General features: G+C 36.8%; 1 protein-coding gene across 1 annotated transcript in view; it reads right to left on the minus strand.

Moving 5' to 3' along the window:
- Nucleotides 1-17,627, minus strand: part of LOC115620833 (nucleolysin TIA-1) — a 174,690-nt gene that overhangs the window by 83,274 nt on the left and 73,789 nt on the right. Inside the window, exon 4 of the mRNA XM_030514265.1 lies at nucleotides 1,048-1,135. Coding sequence (XP_030370125.1) covers nucleotides 1,048-1,135 — 88 coding nt within the window. The remainder of the gene's footprint in view (nucleotides 1-1,047; nucleotides 1,136-17,627) is intronic.

The following is a 17,627-nucleotide window of genomic DNA, read 5'->3' on the forward strand; positions in this document are numbered from 1 at the left end:
TTGTTGTTGTTGTTGTTGCTGTTGTTGGTGTGACTCGAACAAAAAGTCGAAAATTAAATTATTAATTTATTGCCACTGCTCCAGTTGCTCGCCAGACTGCCTGCCCGCCATCCAGCCTGTTTGTTGGCCACTCCCGCAGTCTTGCTTTGGTTTTTGAACATTTTTTGTTGCCATTTTCTGTGTTGTGGGACGCAACATTTTGCGGCTTTCTTCGAAACGACCGTGCGCACTAATTATTCATAAATTAAGCTTGTATTGGTCTGCCCGGCTTTTGATGTGGTAGAAGGGAGAGTTTGAGTTTTTTATTTATTTTATTTTTGGTGTACTTCATTCGCCGCTTGTTTGTTTATTTAACAATTTGCACAAGTGCTGCAAAATGTTCTTTGATTGAAGTTAATAATCTGACCAAAGTAGAACAGCGACTGCCAGAGAGAATGCCTATACATATAACATAATTCATGGTGCTACGGCCAAAGCAGTTTTCTGAGCCGTAATTAGCATGGAATTTTGTCAAGAAGCTTTTATAGAGTCCTCAGCTATATAATATAAAACTATAGAGTGACTTTAGAGATCAGAAGTTTCTGATTTATGAAATACACGATATTTACAATTTTAATTACTCTGTTTTAATACCTTTAAATGATATTTTTACAAATAAGACTTTTATGTGATATATAGAGTCTTTTGTTAATACAATTTATTGAAATGCAATTGTAAATTTGCACCTATTTCGCTCTTAAAGATTTAAATAATATAAGGCGGGCAAACTTTTAGAATATTTTAATAAGCAAATACTTGTAAAAGACAACATTGAAACATACACCTTTCTCTAAGAAGCCGAAATATAATTTTTAAAACACCTATGTTGAGCCTGTAGACGGACCTTGCATGAAGACTAGGATTAATTATTAAAAATTTTAAATAAATGTGGAATGCTTTCACATGTTTGTAATTTTTATTTAAAAAATTTTAATTAATTTACTAAACTCCTTATTGTTATATTTTATTTATATATTGTTAGTTTGTATAAGAGTGTGTTTCACTTACGATATTTCTCCAAATGGCGTGAATGCATCTTTCAGCTGTTGCGTTTCAATTTCGGCACTCAAATCGCCAACAAAAATGTGGAACTGTTCTGTAAAGAGAGAAGATCGAAAGGCACAAAATTAAAAAGTGCTCGTAGTTTAAAGTACAATTAAATTCCCTGAGCTACGCATGCCAGCAGGCAAGCAAGCAATTGACAAAACACTTCAGTCTGCGTCCACTCGAGCAAAAGGACAACAGTTGCCAATGAAATCGCAACTTGCAATTTCGGCTGTCTAGGCAGACCTAGCACTTGCGAATTTCGGGACACTACTGACACTATCAAGTGGCAGCCAGTTGCCAGTTGCCAGGCTGCCTGCAGTCGCATCGTGTCAGTCTTTGAGTTGGCACTTGTGTGAAGTTGGCCACACGCCGCTGCTGTTGCCACTTGCTTAGGCTTTGGGCCAGGTCTCATGCTCGGGCTAGGACTCGGGCGACATTGGATGATGCACAGAGAGACATAGAGACGCCGTATCGTTTTGGCCAGCGAGCGGGAGTTTCTACGTGCCTGTCCGGTCCCGATGCGGGACAGGAGCGGGGGTGGGGGCGGGGGCGTTCAGGTGCAGCCCAAGTGTGGCAACGTGTCATGTTTGTATGCATACCGAACCAGGCGAAACATTTCCCTGCAACTAACTGCTACTATCTGCGTTCCATCAGCCTGTTTGTTGGTGTTCTTGTTGTTGTCGCTGCTGTTTTTGGTCCCGCGTCGTGCCAAAATGACATAGTTTCGGATTACAAGGAAATTGCACTTGAATGTGTCAGTCAGAGAGTCAGGCAGTGAGGCAGTAGGGGTGTGGGAACTTGTGGTGGTAAGTAGATGAGTGGTAGGCGTGGCTATGTGTCACATGTGTATGTGTGCGCACCGAGACGACAGCGTTGACAAATATGCCAAAAACCCAAGCACCATGAATTGCAATAAGCGTTCACAGTTCGCACTGCATGAGGCGGGAAAGAGTTTGGAACTGTGGAGCTCTGCAGGCTGCATGGTGCCGAGTGGCAAGTAGGTGACCCCGCTCTCGTACTGTGCGGCTCCTGCATCCCGTCGAGGCTCATGGCTAACTGTCCGGCTCGTTGAGCGACAGGAAGTTCTGCTAAGCGTCATTTCCGTTGTTTTGAGTGATTGCAATTGAGATACGGTTTTTGTGGTTTCTTTTTGGCTGGCTGTTGTCTGGCCGAGCCATTGAGCACGTGTTCTGACTATTTGCTCCTTTTCACACTGATGCCTTTTAAAGTTATGGCTGGGCATTGTCCAAAAAATGTACAAGTATTTGTCATTTAATGTGCCGGAAATTCCTACATTCTACTGTCCTGAACACATCTCTACATTACAAACGATGCGCTTAAAGCTTTTAAGGTACTTAACTGTTGATTATTTGTAATCTTCACTAAAATAAATTGTTTATAATGCATTAATACATGAACCGCCCACTAGAAAAGGTAAAGCCTAACCATTTTTTTTGTGGACTAAAACGAAAAAAGGGTTTTTTTTTGTAAAAGAATATTATTTTGTTTAATTTCTCAGAATCAAATCACAAGCCAAATTGTTTTTATAATAATTAGATAATATAAATTTTTAGTTGTTAGGCATACTATATATATAGATTTTTCTTACTGCTGTAAAGATTTCTCGTAATTGCAATTGGAATTTATTATTAGATTGTTGACTTGCTAGGCCGCTAAAGTCAAACAAAACTAATACAACGTATTAATAAACTAATAAACTCGATGTGAATAATAAGCTTGAAAATTGTTTAGGAAATTGATTAAATTCTTTAATGGCTACCTTATCAGTATCAACAATATGCCTAGTTTTTGACTCGCTTCAAATGTGCAGTTTAATCGACAGATAAAAGAACTCATGTTTTATTTGATTTACTCAAGTGGTCACTTCAAAACCATTTAAGCGAAACAATTTATTTTCTGCAACAATTCCATTTTGGCTCCACTTGGCTATTAGGTTACAGTCCATAAAATTTGCATGAAAAAACATTTCAAATGTTCCATTGAACTTGGCCAGTGGCCTGGAAGGCCACTTCTTCTGCTGTGCGCTGCTGCTCATAATTAGGCAACAATTTGGGCAAAAGGCAAAAATTAATAGCTGCAATCTCGCAGACGCATTGCCACAATTAAAGGCCATAAAAAAGTCCTGGCAACTTGAAAATGCGCATAAAGCAGCCGAGAAAGATTCGCAGCCAAACACCAAACATGAAAATGAGCGAACATCAACAATAACAACAACAGCGAGAAGAACGGGAACAGCAGTAGCAGCAACAACAACAACATCAACAAAAATGTAATTCAACATAAAAATATCGTAAATCTTAAATTAGAAATTTCGCACATTAAAAACTTGGAAATTGCATTTGATGTTTTTTTTTTTCGGTGGATGTTTTTTGCTTCCAACTTATTTCGTGACCCCGCGCTGACCTCTCCCCCATTCCCTAGTTTCTCACTCTATTCCACTCTGATGCTCTTTCATGAATTTCTCGCCGGAAACAGCGAAGAATCCAATAGAAATCCCCAAAAGTAAAGCGCGTGTTTATGTCTCTTCGTGTTTTCCTACATGTGTGTGCGTGTGTGTGTCCTTCTGTGTGTTCGGGTATTTTTGTATGCTGCATGGCATGCGGATGCTTTGGGGCGTGGCTGCCTCTGCTACTGCCGCATAAAGTCCATTGCCGTACATTTTTAATGAGTTGGACATAAAAAAGTTTTAGCTTTTCAAAAGCTGGCACTGAAATGAAGCCAATGAAACACACAAACACACATCCATACATATATAGTACAAGTATATATATATAAGCGGACTATTGGCCATTGTCTTTAATGTCGTTGCCGTTGCTGCCGCTATTGTTGTAGTCTGCTGCCTCGCTTGTTTTATTGCATAATCGTGAGTCAATCAGCGACCTGGGAGCGCGACCTTCATCAATGCGCGTCAGCTAATAAATACGTGCTGCAGTCTTGCAAGGTAATCGGGATAGGGGTTGGAGGATGGCCGATGGGGGATGGGGGAGAAATTGGCGCCTCTCTTAACTACCTTGCGCTGGCAATTAAATTTCATTTCCAGCTACATTTAAACAGTTTGCTTTAATTTTCTAATAGCCATTTGCATACTTAATTGAATTTGTGCTTGGCCCGTATAAGTATGCTACAATTTTAGATTCGCTTAAAAGCCATCGAATTGTCATAATAATTTGCTCTAATTTGGCTGACATTATCGGTTTTAGATGCGTGTTTGTGCGCAGCATCGCATCAAATTGGTTGTTGTCGTTCCACTTTTGTTGTTGCCCGTGTTGCGGTTGTTAAAATGTTTTTGCTGTTATTAAAACCTAAATGCATTTTCTATAGCTCTATAAAATGCGTGCTCACACATATGGATATGCATAATGTTGAATTTGTTGTTTGCCGCTATCGCTCTCATTGTTGTTGTTGTGTTTATTGCCGGGCACTTTGTGTGGGTTGTTAAATTTATATTATAAGTGTGTATATACTTTACATATGTATGTACATACATACGTGTGCGGTCGTAATGCACACAGACACATAAAAATTGTCTGGCGGACATTAAATGTGATAAAAGCAATGAGAAAAGTTGTCATTATGCTGCAGGAGAATTATGGCTAAATTAATCGAAAAGATGTGCAGCGAGCGATAAAACTGTGTGGTTTCTTGTGGCTATGGAAAATGTGAGCAAATAAAGATAGTAAAAAAATTGTGTATATAATTGGCCGATATATCAATGCATTTTGAATCTGGAAGATATATCTGTGCATACGAAATTAAGTCGACTAACTCTTTCTTATTAAACTATTAAAAACTGTGAAATGATATGCAGAAGCAAAAGTAAGAAAACTTTATATCACATACATAGGTCTTTAAGAAAATTATAATTTAGAAAAATTTTTGGTTTTTGCATAGAAGGTTCTGGGTGCTCCTTTTGATTTCATACATAATCTTACGATTATATATGTGTAAAATGGGGTTGCTTAAGATATTTTAGTCCAAAATCACAATTCACAATTAGTGAAACACAATTCATTGCTTTTTAAATATTAAAAGGTTTCTTTGTCCGCTCTTATTTATACAAATGAACATTAACAAATTTTAGTAGCATTCGTCACTTTTCCATTCCACAAAAATTTCATTCAAAATTCCAATGACATTCAATGTTTTTACACTCTGATTTTCTATGTATTACAGAAGGCTTTATTTTGCTTCTCTATAATATTATATTGGTTTTACTTGTCGCCTGACAAATATTTTATATATTATAAAAATAATGTATTCTTTTCTTAAGGAAAATAAGTAAGCACTGTTTTAGTAAAATATTTTCAGCTTCTTCTTAGAATTATTATGTAGTGCCAGTGGACAAGGAGTTAAAACTAAAATTGTGTTTTCTAAACGATGGTTATTTTGAGTGCTCAATAATATATAGATATGTACACGCATAACAACAGACGCGTATCTTATCTATTTGTGTGTGTACTAAACAAAGCATAATCGGGCTGTCCAATGTATGTGTAATTTCAAATTTATTGCTAATATTCATATTACTTTACAATGCTAATTATTTTAAAACTTCGAATGAGGCTTAAAGTTTCATAAAATAATGAATATGAAAATGAATACAGCTTACATTTGATTTATATATTTATTAAATACAATTGTAAGTACTTTTCATCAACGTGCAATCATAATACGATTAAAAATCGTATAGCTTGTAATTCTTAGAAATGAGTCGTCTTAATAGTTGCACAAAATTTTTTTGTTCTTGATTTTAATAAAACAGCAGTAGCATGATTTTAGTCAGAACTCTAAGCCAGTGAGTATTGCGGCTATATTTTAATAAGATGTCGTTTCACACATTTGCATTTGACGTTGTTGCTGGAGCTGGAGTTGGCCCACCAGAAATGCGAAATGCCTCAAAACTGGCATTTACACGTAAAGTGTGCATAAATTTAGCTGCAAGTGTTTACCTTCATTTAGGCGCAGTCAGTGTGAAGTGGACTCAAGTGAAGCGTGTGGTAATACATATAGCTCTAGGTTCTGCACGAATATACATACATACTTGTACATATATGCATGTGTGTCTGAGTTTGTTGTTGCTACTGCTGCATGTTACGGGAATACATTTTGGCATATGTCCAACAACAATAACAACAACAACAGCAATAGCGACAACAACCGTAGCAGCAGGGACAACAGCAGCGCTCTGTGAAAACCGTAGTGACTACAAATGTGGTTGAAATGTACGCGAAAAGCGGCAAACCGCAAAAGTAGCTGAACAAACACAAATGTGCCAGGCGAAATCGTTGGGAAAAAACAAGCCACGTAGTGGGTAGGCGGGCTTGTTATGGAAGGAGAGTGGAGTGTAGTGGAGGCCGACAGACAAATGGCAAGAGTGACGGACATGTGTAGCCGTAGGTGAGTGAGTGCTGTGTTTGTCTGTGTGTGTGCCAACAAATGCAAATACAAATATAAACACAGATGCTAACTAACCACAGCGACGTGTATGTACCACTTCACATATACTAACATGCACTTACAGTCCAACTTCAGCATAAGGACTTTTTCAAAAAACACCTTTATTTTAATTTAATTTCTTGCCTTTCAAGCAAGCAATTTAAACAAGCAAATGAAATTGGAAACTCTAAATTGGCAATAAGGACTCTTGTAACCACACTTATCTAGAAGCAAATTATTTCCAAATTAGCACAAAGGCGCATAATTGCTTTTTATGGGAAGCTAAGAAAATATATCGTTGACGGAAAGACTAAAAGCGGCTCACACTAATTGTCCTGTTTGCTAGTTTATCAGCAAGATGTTTGATTTTAAAAAATCTTTTATTTATTACTGTTCAAACTTTATACATGTGTTGATTAAATTTAGATTGAAACTAACTTTGTTAAAATAATATTTATATGCTTTTTAAAATAAAATAATATATTTATTTGTTAATGCTTTTAAGCTGCTGAAATTTATATTTTGATCTTAAATTATATATTTTTATATCCTCATACTTGCTAAGTAATGCTAAGTATTAGTATTAGTGTTTAAAATTAATGCTAGTATTAAATTTCTGACCCACATAATCACAATGTTTGCTATGTATTGTTATGTTTATTTAACTTTGTATAATTTTGTTATTCTAATTACAATTTTGAAATCAATTGTTGTGTTTATGTAAAATATATAATTTAAATAAAATCGATGAGATGGGCAAACAAAGTGAAAACCAATTGAGCGCATATAATATATTTATATGAAAATTCCTGCCCATAGGAACTATGTTTTGTGTACGTCTCCAGCGTATTTCTTGTAATACCAAACCTAAATTTATATTCCTCGGAAAGAAGTTTGTCTCTTCAATCAGACAGTTCACTCTATTTGCTGCACTTCTATGCAAACATACCCGTTCATATCTAAAAATGATTTTAACGTTTGCGAATTCTGATGTATTTTCAGCGGAAATTATGTTACAATAGCACTTTGGCTGATACTGATGCCAGACAACATGGCAACAGCAACAGCAACACACGGAATGTCTATCATAGATGGCCGTGTCGGCCAGTTGTTGGCTCAAGTGCTCACAAAGCGAGCGCATGCACCTAGTCACAACAATAACAATGGCGCTGATAAAAAGGATACCGGTATAAGTGCAACTGCACCCAGAACTTTTTGATTGTACATTTTTCATATGAACACTCGACTGTAAAATGCATTGCCTCTTGAATTAAATCAACAACAACTCAAGCTGAAAATACGCTCGCACAACGACAGTCCAACTTTCCGTCCGGCCAAAGACTGGAGTGCTTAAACATGTGTGCTATAATGGCCATTGGCAACAGCCACCATTCCCCATTCCCCATTTACCATTCGCCAGTCAGCAGCCATCGCCCGCACCGCAACATTTCAGCGATGCTGTAGCTTGGTTTTCATTGTTGTCGAAATATAATTCATGGTAAACAGAAATACAGAAATGCAGAAATACGGACAGGCACAGAGTCGAACTCTTGGCTTCCTAGTGCCTTTATTTTGGTGCAGCATCCAGTGGAAAGAGCGAGAGTTTCCGTAAAATACTCGTATATTCAATAAGCTTATTGAATTGTCTTGCGAACTAAGAGCAACCATCAGCACTGCCTAAACATAGATATATACTCGTACACTATACTTGTATATGTACATAAATACAATTTAAGGATATTTAAAATAATAGAGTGATGAAGAGACTCAAACATAAATAGTTAAGGACCCGCATTTAAATAACAAAGAGACCCTGGTGTAGTATATTCACATTGGCATAAGATCATTGTGCATATGAATTACTATTAAAATTGAATATAGACATGTATTGTAGGTGTGAGAAGCAAGACGGAGCCACTTATGGAGCGCCAAAAATAATTGCGTCATGCAATTCAGCTCTACCTCTAGTGGCGAACAAAATTTGAGGATGGAACGATTTAATTACATAAAGTAGAAGTTTTTATACATTGCGCCAACCGAGAGAACTCCAAGAACAAACCGACTACTTGAAGTTGGTTGCGGAAGTCTAGATCTTGCTAGAACAGCTGATTACTGCTTTAATTTTTCATTACAATACCATTAAGTTACTGATAGGGTATTTATGGATTTTGTTCAGTTAAGTTAACGATGATCATGAATAAATTAAAGTTTAAAGGTCTAATTATGAAATCATTTCATCATCAAGTCTATTTTCTCAGGGAGCTAATAATGATCATAAAATAATATTAAATTTAGATTTAATTGAGGCAACATGTTGATATTAATAGTTATTATTGATAAATAGTAATAACAAATACAATAATATTTTACTTATATTTGAATGTAAAGTTTTTAAAGTTCTGTTTCTGTTTCTTCTGCATTGCCTCCATAAAATCAATTTAGTTTCACTCTCACTTGTCGATTGTCATAACAGACTTTTATCAATTGCTTGTCAATTAGAGGCGACTGCCTGTCACTACAACTGGCAGCTGCCAGACAGCATTCAAAAATGAAAGTCTGTAACAGCACAATAACCATTCCCTTGACTTATGCCCCTCCGATTGAAGCATATGATTTATAGTTTTTTCTTTCCAGCCGTCTTGGGGAATCGTCATGCGTATGTAAACGACTTAGGCATGTAGGGAGCGTGTTCAGGTTGTTTTTATGTTGTTAAGTGGTTTTCTCTGGCTTGCCAACTACATTTAAAACATTGCTAAAAGTGTCAAAAAGTTAAAAGCGCAGCTAGTCAAATAATGGAAGAGGGAAACCAGAGACAAAGACTTTAGAAAACCAGAAAGGAAAAGTAAAAGCGTGACGGATTAAAATACGTAAAGCACGCGACCTCAAAGCACATTTGTTGTTGTGAAAAAGTATTATTTTCTTTGTGTGCACACACAAACACGAAATGGCAATCATCACACACACACAAACACACACACACACACACTTTCCCCACACATGCACAGTGACATGAGAAAGCGACGCGTACAAAACCTAATAAGCTTTTGTGCAATTGCAACCAGTCCGACCCCGCCATTTCCTGCTGCCCCTCACAGAGCTAATTCAAACACATGGCAAATAAAAGGTAGGAAAAAAATGCTGCTACAAATGCATTGTGTAAGCATGCACGTGTGTGTGTGTATGTGTGTGGGTTTGCGTATGTGTGTATATGTGTGAAGTGAAAATATGCAAACGTCGAATACACTGTGCGCCATGGCACACAATGCAACAAAACCGAAAGGATTTACCATGCCACAAATGCACACGATGCCTAACATTTAGCTCGCGGCTCCAATGGCTGCCGGCTCAAAAGAGTGGTAAGTCGTTGGGCTGGCTAGGGGCTGGAAGATGTATGGTGTGAGGATGAAATGACAGGGGATTGCTTGGTTGCTGGTTGCTGGTGGCTGGCTGGGCTTGGGCTTGGGATGTGCATTAACACACGCGCCAATAAGTATGCAATGCGCTGTGACATTTTTAACGCGACCAACAAAAACTGCTCCCGGCAACAACAAAAATAACGGTGCTGGTAGGAAAACAGCAACTGTCTAACCAAAGCAGAAGCAGCAGCAGCAGTGGCAGTGGCAGCAGTAGCTACAACTGCTGCCTGACTGAGCCGCATCCTGGCGCTGACTGAGCCTGACACCGTCTGTTGCGCAGGAAATCACGATTACAGCGAGTCAGAAGCCCCGTCAGCGCCCATTGCCCCACCAACCAATCACATATGTATACACACATATGGCATGAAAGTATTTAGATAAGTTTTGTAAAGCGTTTATGCGGAACATTCTAGTTTAGGATTGTGTTTGTCAAGGTTCTTGATATAAAAGTAAATATATGTACGCAGTAATCGAATGACAAGCTTGTTTAGAATAAAAATCAAATGCGTGATTATGCACTGAAGTGGCCAATTTTTTTTTTTTTTTTTTTTTTTGATATAGTGCATATAGTTAATAATGAATCTTAATTCCATATAGAACTGTACTAATGATATTGTTTTCTACCTGAGAGCAGTGTATAAATAATAATAAAAACATGTTGGGCTTGAAAAAAAGAGAAAAAATATTTGCTACATTTGTTTTGCTTTATTCTGGAATTCTAAAAAGAATGTAGAAGGTCCATTCTCTACTAAATGGTGGCTGGTTTAATGATTTCAAATCATCTCAGCAGATTATAAAGCAAAATGTACAATATTTATTTCTCAAATGCTGAAGACAAGAATGAATACAAACATTTGCTAAAATTTTAAAGCTGATTTGGATTTCATTTTACAAATCCCAGAGATCTTATTCATTTGTCATATATAATATAATATTTCATTTATAAATATTATTTTCATTTTCTTACTCTTGTTATTATTACTTACACTCTATCATACATATTTTAAGTGATTGCTTGGTATTTCCTGATGATATTTTGCTGACTTCATGTCTGATCTATGCTCATAGATGTATGTATATATTTTTCAATTTTGCGTTTATAAAATATGGTTTCCATGTGTATCTAAGAAAGCTACATTTTGTCGTTTTCCATACCTTATTTGACTATAATTTATAATATATTTAGTACTTTACTAGTAGTTGCTTAAGTCACATGGCACGCTTAATTCATTTATCATCATGACCGCCAAATTATTGTTGAGTGAAGAATATCAAGCATATGTTTTTATGATAACTTGTTGTTTACAAATAAATATTATTATTTTACACTTTTCAAACAAGGCTTTGTGCAACGCTACTACTTATATATTTATATTGAGTAAATCTGTCCGGTACATATGTTTAAAAAGTTTTTAAATAGTGTTATGTGAAATCATGGTTTGTGGGAAGTGTTCAAAAGTCTCGCATAAACCAAGTAATTCCATCACAAACATACTGCGCACAGTTGTGTGTTTTTGTGTCGCATTTACGCGTCGTTATTTGCCTGGTGACAAAATTAGATTTAAATGTGACGCCATCCCCCCTGCCGTCAAGCGGGAGCTGCTGTCCTGCTGATGAAAATGAGCTGTCGTCGTTCTCGTCCTCGTCCTTGTCGTCATCGTCAACGTCGTTATCGACCAAAGGCGAAAGGGCGTGCAATACACACTAGCTTATGAATGCATGTATGTATAAAACTATGGATGGGTAGGTGTATGAGTGTGTGTGAGTGTGTTTGTGGTTGTTTGTGCTCGTATTTGTATTAGTTGGCATATGTCGTTTGCGCCAACACTTTGCAGCCGCCTGCTGTTGGCTGCCTTCTGTTTTTTTATTATTAGTATTAAAAGCAAATGTAAAAATAAGTGCACGCTGCAGGATATCAAACAAAGTGTACTTCATGCACTGCATACACACACACACACACACACACACACACACACACACACACATTTACAGCGCTGCTGTTTAACTGCTTTTGCGACCAACGGCGACCACTCGTCGCCATCATCATCACCATCGTCATGGCTTCGGCACTTAACAATTTAAAACCAAGTAGCTGGTACAATTTAATTGAAAAATGGTTAAGATTTTCAAGAGCAGGAAAAGTCTTGCTTTTTGCATATGCGCTATAGTATATATATTTGTGCAAGCAAATCAATTGAATTTCATATTGCTGCTTATGTAAAAAGTTTTTCAATAAGACGCAAGCCCACGCACCCCTCTTTCTTTAAGTTGATTAGATGAAAGCGAGAAATGGGAGAAATTCGTAAGTAGATTCATAAAACTAAAGATATTTTGTAAAACGTAAAAAGAATCTCACTTAACTAGCTTCCTTATACGCTGTACCGGAAGCAGGTGAGGTCGATCCCATGTTGTATGTACGTTTTTAATAAGCACGAAGCAACGAATTCCCAAGACGCATACATCTAACTATTTATTTGTCTAAATTTTTGAAAAAAACTCAATTTGTAAACAAGTTACAATCTGATTAATGTATAAAATAATCTAAAGTGTTGCACTGGACAAAGTAAATAATAATAGCGACGGATGGTATTTTCATCAAACTTTGTGAAGATATTCGCTCATTAATGCCATATATTCTTTGCAAATATTTTCGTTCTTTTTAAACTGGCTTGTTTTGCTTGTTTTTCTGCATCTCCAAGCTTTACAAAAGGGAAGCGAGACTCTTAGGTGGCCCCTGAAGCTCTGGGAAATTGTGTCTTAATATACTTTTTCGTGACGTACACTATATTATTCTGATTTCGGCTTCCTAAACCGTTCTAATTCACGCAGTTGCACTTTTGCAGACTTCTGTATGATCTCCTATGGCCTTTGGGTAATTGTGGGGAATTTCTATTAGTCCTGCTACAACGCCTTTTGTTTATGCTTGAACACCTTCTTAATATCTGGGTAGAGACAATTTCACTACAAACTATTTCCCCAAACTATGATATTTCATATTGATCAACTTTAAGAATTATATAATTGATTTTTAAGTCAAAAATCAATAGGACCGATCATTTCGATAAATATCGTCACTATAGCAACATGAAAAGCAGATATAACGAATAAAGGCTGGCCCGCAAAATTTTTGGGAACACTGCTTATATGCACAAAATGCACAAAACAACGTCCTTTCTGGAAACTTTCTCTCAACAAAAACCATTTTCAAATATGGATAAGCATCTTATTATGTAAGAGGACTTCGATCTAATAACATTGATTGAATTATTGGATAAAACATATTTAAATTTATTAAAAATTCGCTTGTATTTCTTTACATTAGCTGTGTCTTGAAATATAGTAACATATTTGAATTTTTAAAATTGAAAGGCAACTGTGAATAATGTCAGTTGTCTATATTCTCCTACACACAAATTATTTTTCTAGAGAGGCAGTTTTCCATAAGCTGTTTCTTTTCAGTAGACAATAGTTCAATGGATGACTAAATTATTTATTGCTGTGTTGTACTTGTATTCTGCACTTTTTATTCGTTTGGATTTATATAGTTAATCTATTTATATAAATAAAAACGAGAGTACACCTGTCAATACCTAGCATAGCTATTTCTTAACACAATATTTATATATATTTATATGGAGTTATATTTTTTTATTATTCCCAATCAATTGTAACAAGATTTGGGCATCGACTTCTATATCATCCCATTGTGCTCTGGCAATTGCTACAACGATGTCGGCGTCAGTTTTCATCATTATGGAACGTAAAACGAAAACGATTTACAGTAATGCCGGCACATCGCCGCCCCTACCCTTGGCACGGCGCTCACACTCGTTTTGCTCAACTTCGTGCGAACTTTGTTGTTAAATGAAGAAAGTATTTTTCAAATGCGAATTTCCGTTATGCGCGCGCCGCATTGTACATGAAGACATTTTTGACTATTGTCTGCAAAACAGCAACAAAGTCGGCACGAAACTATTGCCATTGCCAATGACAATGACAACGACAACGACAGCGGAGACCGTGATGGTGAGGACGACATTGCTGCTGATGATGGCAAGCGCTTCCGCCTCTGGTTCTTGTACTTGTTGTTGTTGTTGCTTTGCGCTCGACACACAAAACATTGAATGACATTATCCTTTATTGCTTATCCCACGCTTTGCTCCGACAGTTGCGCGTGCACATTGGCACGCAAATGACAAGGACATGGTTGAAGCGAAAGAAGAACCAAGGGTGAGGGATAAAGAGGTGCAGGAGCATGGGTCGCGGCCTGAGCTGCGCTCCGTTGCTGGTCTAGGCAGAAAAAAAGTCAAAAGGGCATACGCGGCGTATGCGTAATATTAACTACGACACTGTGCATCAGCGGCAGCTGAAACGGCAGCATCGCTACCGCATTGTGTCCGACAAGGCAAACTTTTTCATTTCCCCGCGGAAAAATTTTCAAAAATTTCATTTCGCAACGACTGAAGAAAAACTTTTTGCCAAAGACATAGAAAACTAGTAAGAAGTGTTCGTGTGTGTGTGTGTGTGTGTGTGTGTGTGTGTGTGTGTGTGTGTGTGTGTGTGTGTGTGTGTGTGTGTGTGTGAAGCGGACGCAGCCAAGCAACAAAGCTGAGAAAGTCATGTCGACAATGTTTTTTTTTTTGTAGTTTGGGTGGCCAGAACGCAATGCCCGCTCTGCCAGCATTCACACATAGAAGGGCATTTCAACGAAATAAAGTATTCAAATAAAATATGCTAAAATCTTTGAGACACTTCAAATAGCAAAAAGTTGAAAAAAAAAAACACTAGGAAAGAAATGGAAAGAGTCGAAATAGAGAGACACGGACAGAGAGAGGGAGAGAGGACAATTTTCTTGTTAAAGAAGCAAAAGGAACGTCGCACAGTCGAAAAGTTTTGCGTTCAGGCGTTCAAAATGGCAGAGCTAGCAAAACGCACATAAAAGGCATAAAAAGCGAAGAAGCTGGCATAAAAAATGGCTAGCAAGAAAGCAAAGCAAAAAGTAAATATCGTTTATGTTGTCATAACGCGCAATGCCCGGCAGCTTGTCCATCCACCGCCCCTCGCCGCTAACTCTAACCAAGAGTCCAAACGGACCACTCGGCTCGCCACTTGGGTCACAATTTTTCCTTATCATTTGAATTTTTGACGTGTTTGTCGAGCACTGAGCGATAAAGATGCGATAAAGTGAGAACAAGTTGAAACTCGCCGCCTTTTGCTGCTTGTTGTTGTTCCAGCTTCTGCTGTTGTTGTTGTTGTTGTCCTTGTTCTCGTTCTTGTCATTGTTGCTGTTATTGTAGTTGGCCGCAAAACTTTTGACCGAATTTTGACTATTACGTCTGTGTGTTGACTTGACGTACAATTTTTTTTTCTTTCGAGTTGATTTTTTTATTCCTCCTTCTGCTTTTGGTAACGAAAATTGCCAATTTGTGTAAATTATTAGTTCAAGTTGTCTCTTTGTCGTTTGTTGGCCATAAAAGTTTGTCGGCAGTTGTTCGGTTTGCTTTGTGGTCGTTCATCGTCTTTGTCCTCCTGTGTGTGTGCGTGCGCGTGTGTGTGTGTGTGTACACTACAAAATTAATACAACTTAATTTTATTACGAATCGGAACTTTTGGCTAATGTTTTATGTCCTAGATTAAAGCTCTATGTAGGTATACTGGCACCATGCCCCTTTCTTTGCATGCTTAATTAGGCTGTAATATTAAACTTAACTTTCAATGCCACTAAAGTTCTGTTCCAACTAAAACAAGAGTTTTATTCAAAATTCATATTTTTCTAAATTGTGTTGCCACTTTAAATGGGGCAGTCGGGAATTGGTAACTTAGCCCGCTTTCAAATTCTGCTGTTGCAATTTAATTTGAATGCATATGTGAGCAGCACACCATATGCCATAAATGCTTTTACAAACTACAAGTATGGGTAAATAGCAGGGCACGCTAAACTTCCTCGAATTTTCATTAAACTCTCAGCAATCAACTTACACAAATGTGGAATGAGAGATAAGTACATATGTTTTAATGCGTTCATAATTCAATGATATAAAAATATGTAATTCATTTTTAAATTCCCAAAAGCATAGCTTGAGATTAATAATAAAAAATACAAAAAAATTTAAATGTTTTCTGTCTTTCTTTCGACAACATTGTCAACATCTTAATTTAAAATAAATTAAATAGCAGTCTCTTGACCAATATTTACACACACATAATCAGCTGATAGAAATTGATAATACAATTTAGGTAACATACGCTTAGTGACCATGATTATTAAATTTGGTTCAATGATCATGTCATTGAACTATTTCATTCACCGGAGACTGATCAGGGATTAGATGGCTCTGGTGAAAGGCATCGTTGATACCATACATACATTTTCTCTCACTTTCTCTTGATATATTGGACTCCAACTTGGGTATTCGATTTAGGTTGTTATTGATGTGAAAAATAAGCTTCTTCACAAACACCACAATTTGCAATCAATTTGGTTTTACTATAGTATGTTGAACTTCAAAGCAACAATTACTGAAATTTTAGCTTCAGTTTTTTCATATAATTATAATATCTTAATATTACAAAACGTTCGCTGTTTTCGAACTACTTTAACACAAGAATTGATGACATTACGACTATGACTGAAAACCAAGTAGGTCTACAGCTTAGCTTAAATAAATGCGATAGTGTCTTTTATTTTGGGATCACTGTTGTCTTAAAACTTTAGAAAATTTTAGAAAAAATGTAAACTCGAGAGAAAAATCGAACAGATTATTTAATTAAGTTTTCTTAAAACTAAGCACACGAATCTGCAATTTTAATAAGTAGATAGCGAAAAAAAGGTTTAAAAAATTCGGAGTATGCTAGACTTTAACAAAATGAAAACAAAATATTAAAAATAAGCTGTAATTAAATCACAAATTTGAATGAATTCTACAAGTATTGTCATTATTTTAAAATCAGTTTGATCTATGTCTGCATAATCAAGATATTGTATGAAAATGTATGATAAGTCCCAATACTGTTGGTCCTTAATATGGCTCAGCAGTATGATTGTTTGCATATGTATTTATCTTGCCGAGCATGGTTATCTTATGGCTGATGTAGCTGAGCTCTAATACCTAACTCTCTATTGCTGTTGTTGGTTTTGCTGTCTTTGTTGTTTTTGGCCCAGTTAAATTGTTAACAAAATTGTTGAAGGCTGGCAAGCGGCAAAACGTATGCAAGTAGAATATGAATATATGAAAATTATGTACGTTGCAGCTGCAAATTTCTAGCAATAATGACAACAACGACAGCAACAACAATGAGCCTGTTGATGTATTAGTGATGAAACGAAAGCACACGCATACAGATGCAGGCGGCTGTGTGTGTTTCTGGCACATAATGCAACCAACTTTTAGGCGCAAAATGATGGCAGATTACTTGCACGCCTATTTAAGCAATTGTGTGTGCGTGTGTATTAGTCTGTGTGAGGGTGTTAGCGTGTGTGCGTTAATGTTAATTCAGCTGTAAGTGCAGCTAAATTTTAGATGCTGCCTGTCTGCCCTAAAGCTCTTTTCGCAATATTATTTTTGTGTCAACGCTGGTGCTGGTGTTGCTGTTGCTGCTCATGCTTTATTTCAATTATTATTGTTATCATTATTATTATTATTACTTGTACCGCTTCAGTGTTGTTTT

The sequence above is a fragment of the Scaptodrosophila lebanonensis genome, unplaced genomic scaffold (genome assembly GCF_003285725.1).
Source record: "Scaptodrosophila lebanonensis strain 11010-0011.00,11010-0021.00 unplaced genomic scaffold, SlebRS2 tig00000024-arrow-pilon, whole genome shotgun sequence".
NCBI lineage: Eukaryota > Metazoa > Arthropoda > Insecta > Diptera > Drosophilidae > Scaptodrosophila > Scaptodrosophila lebanonensis.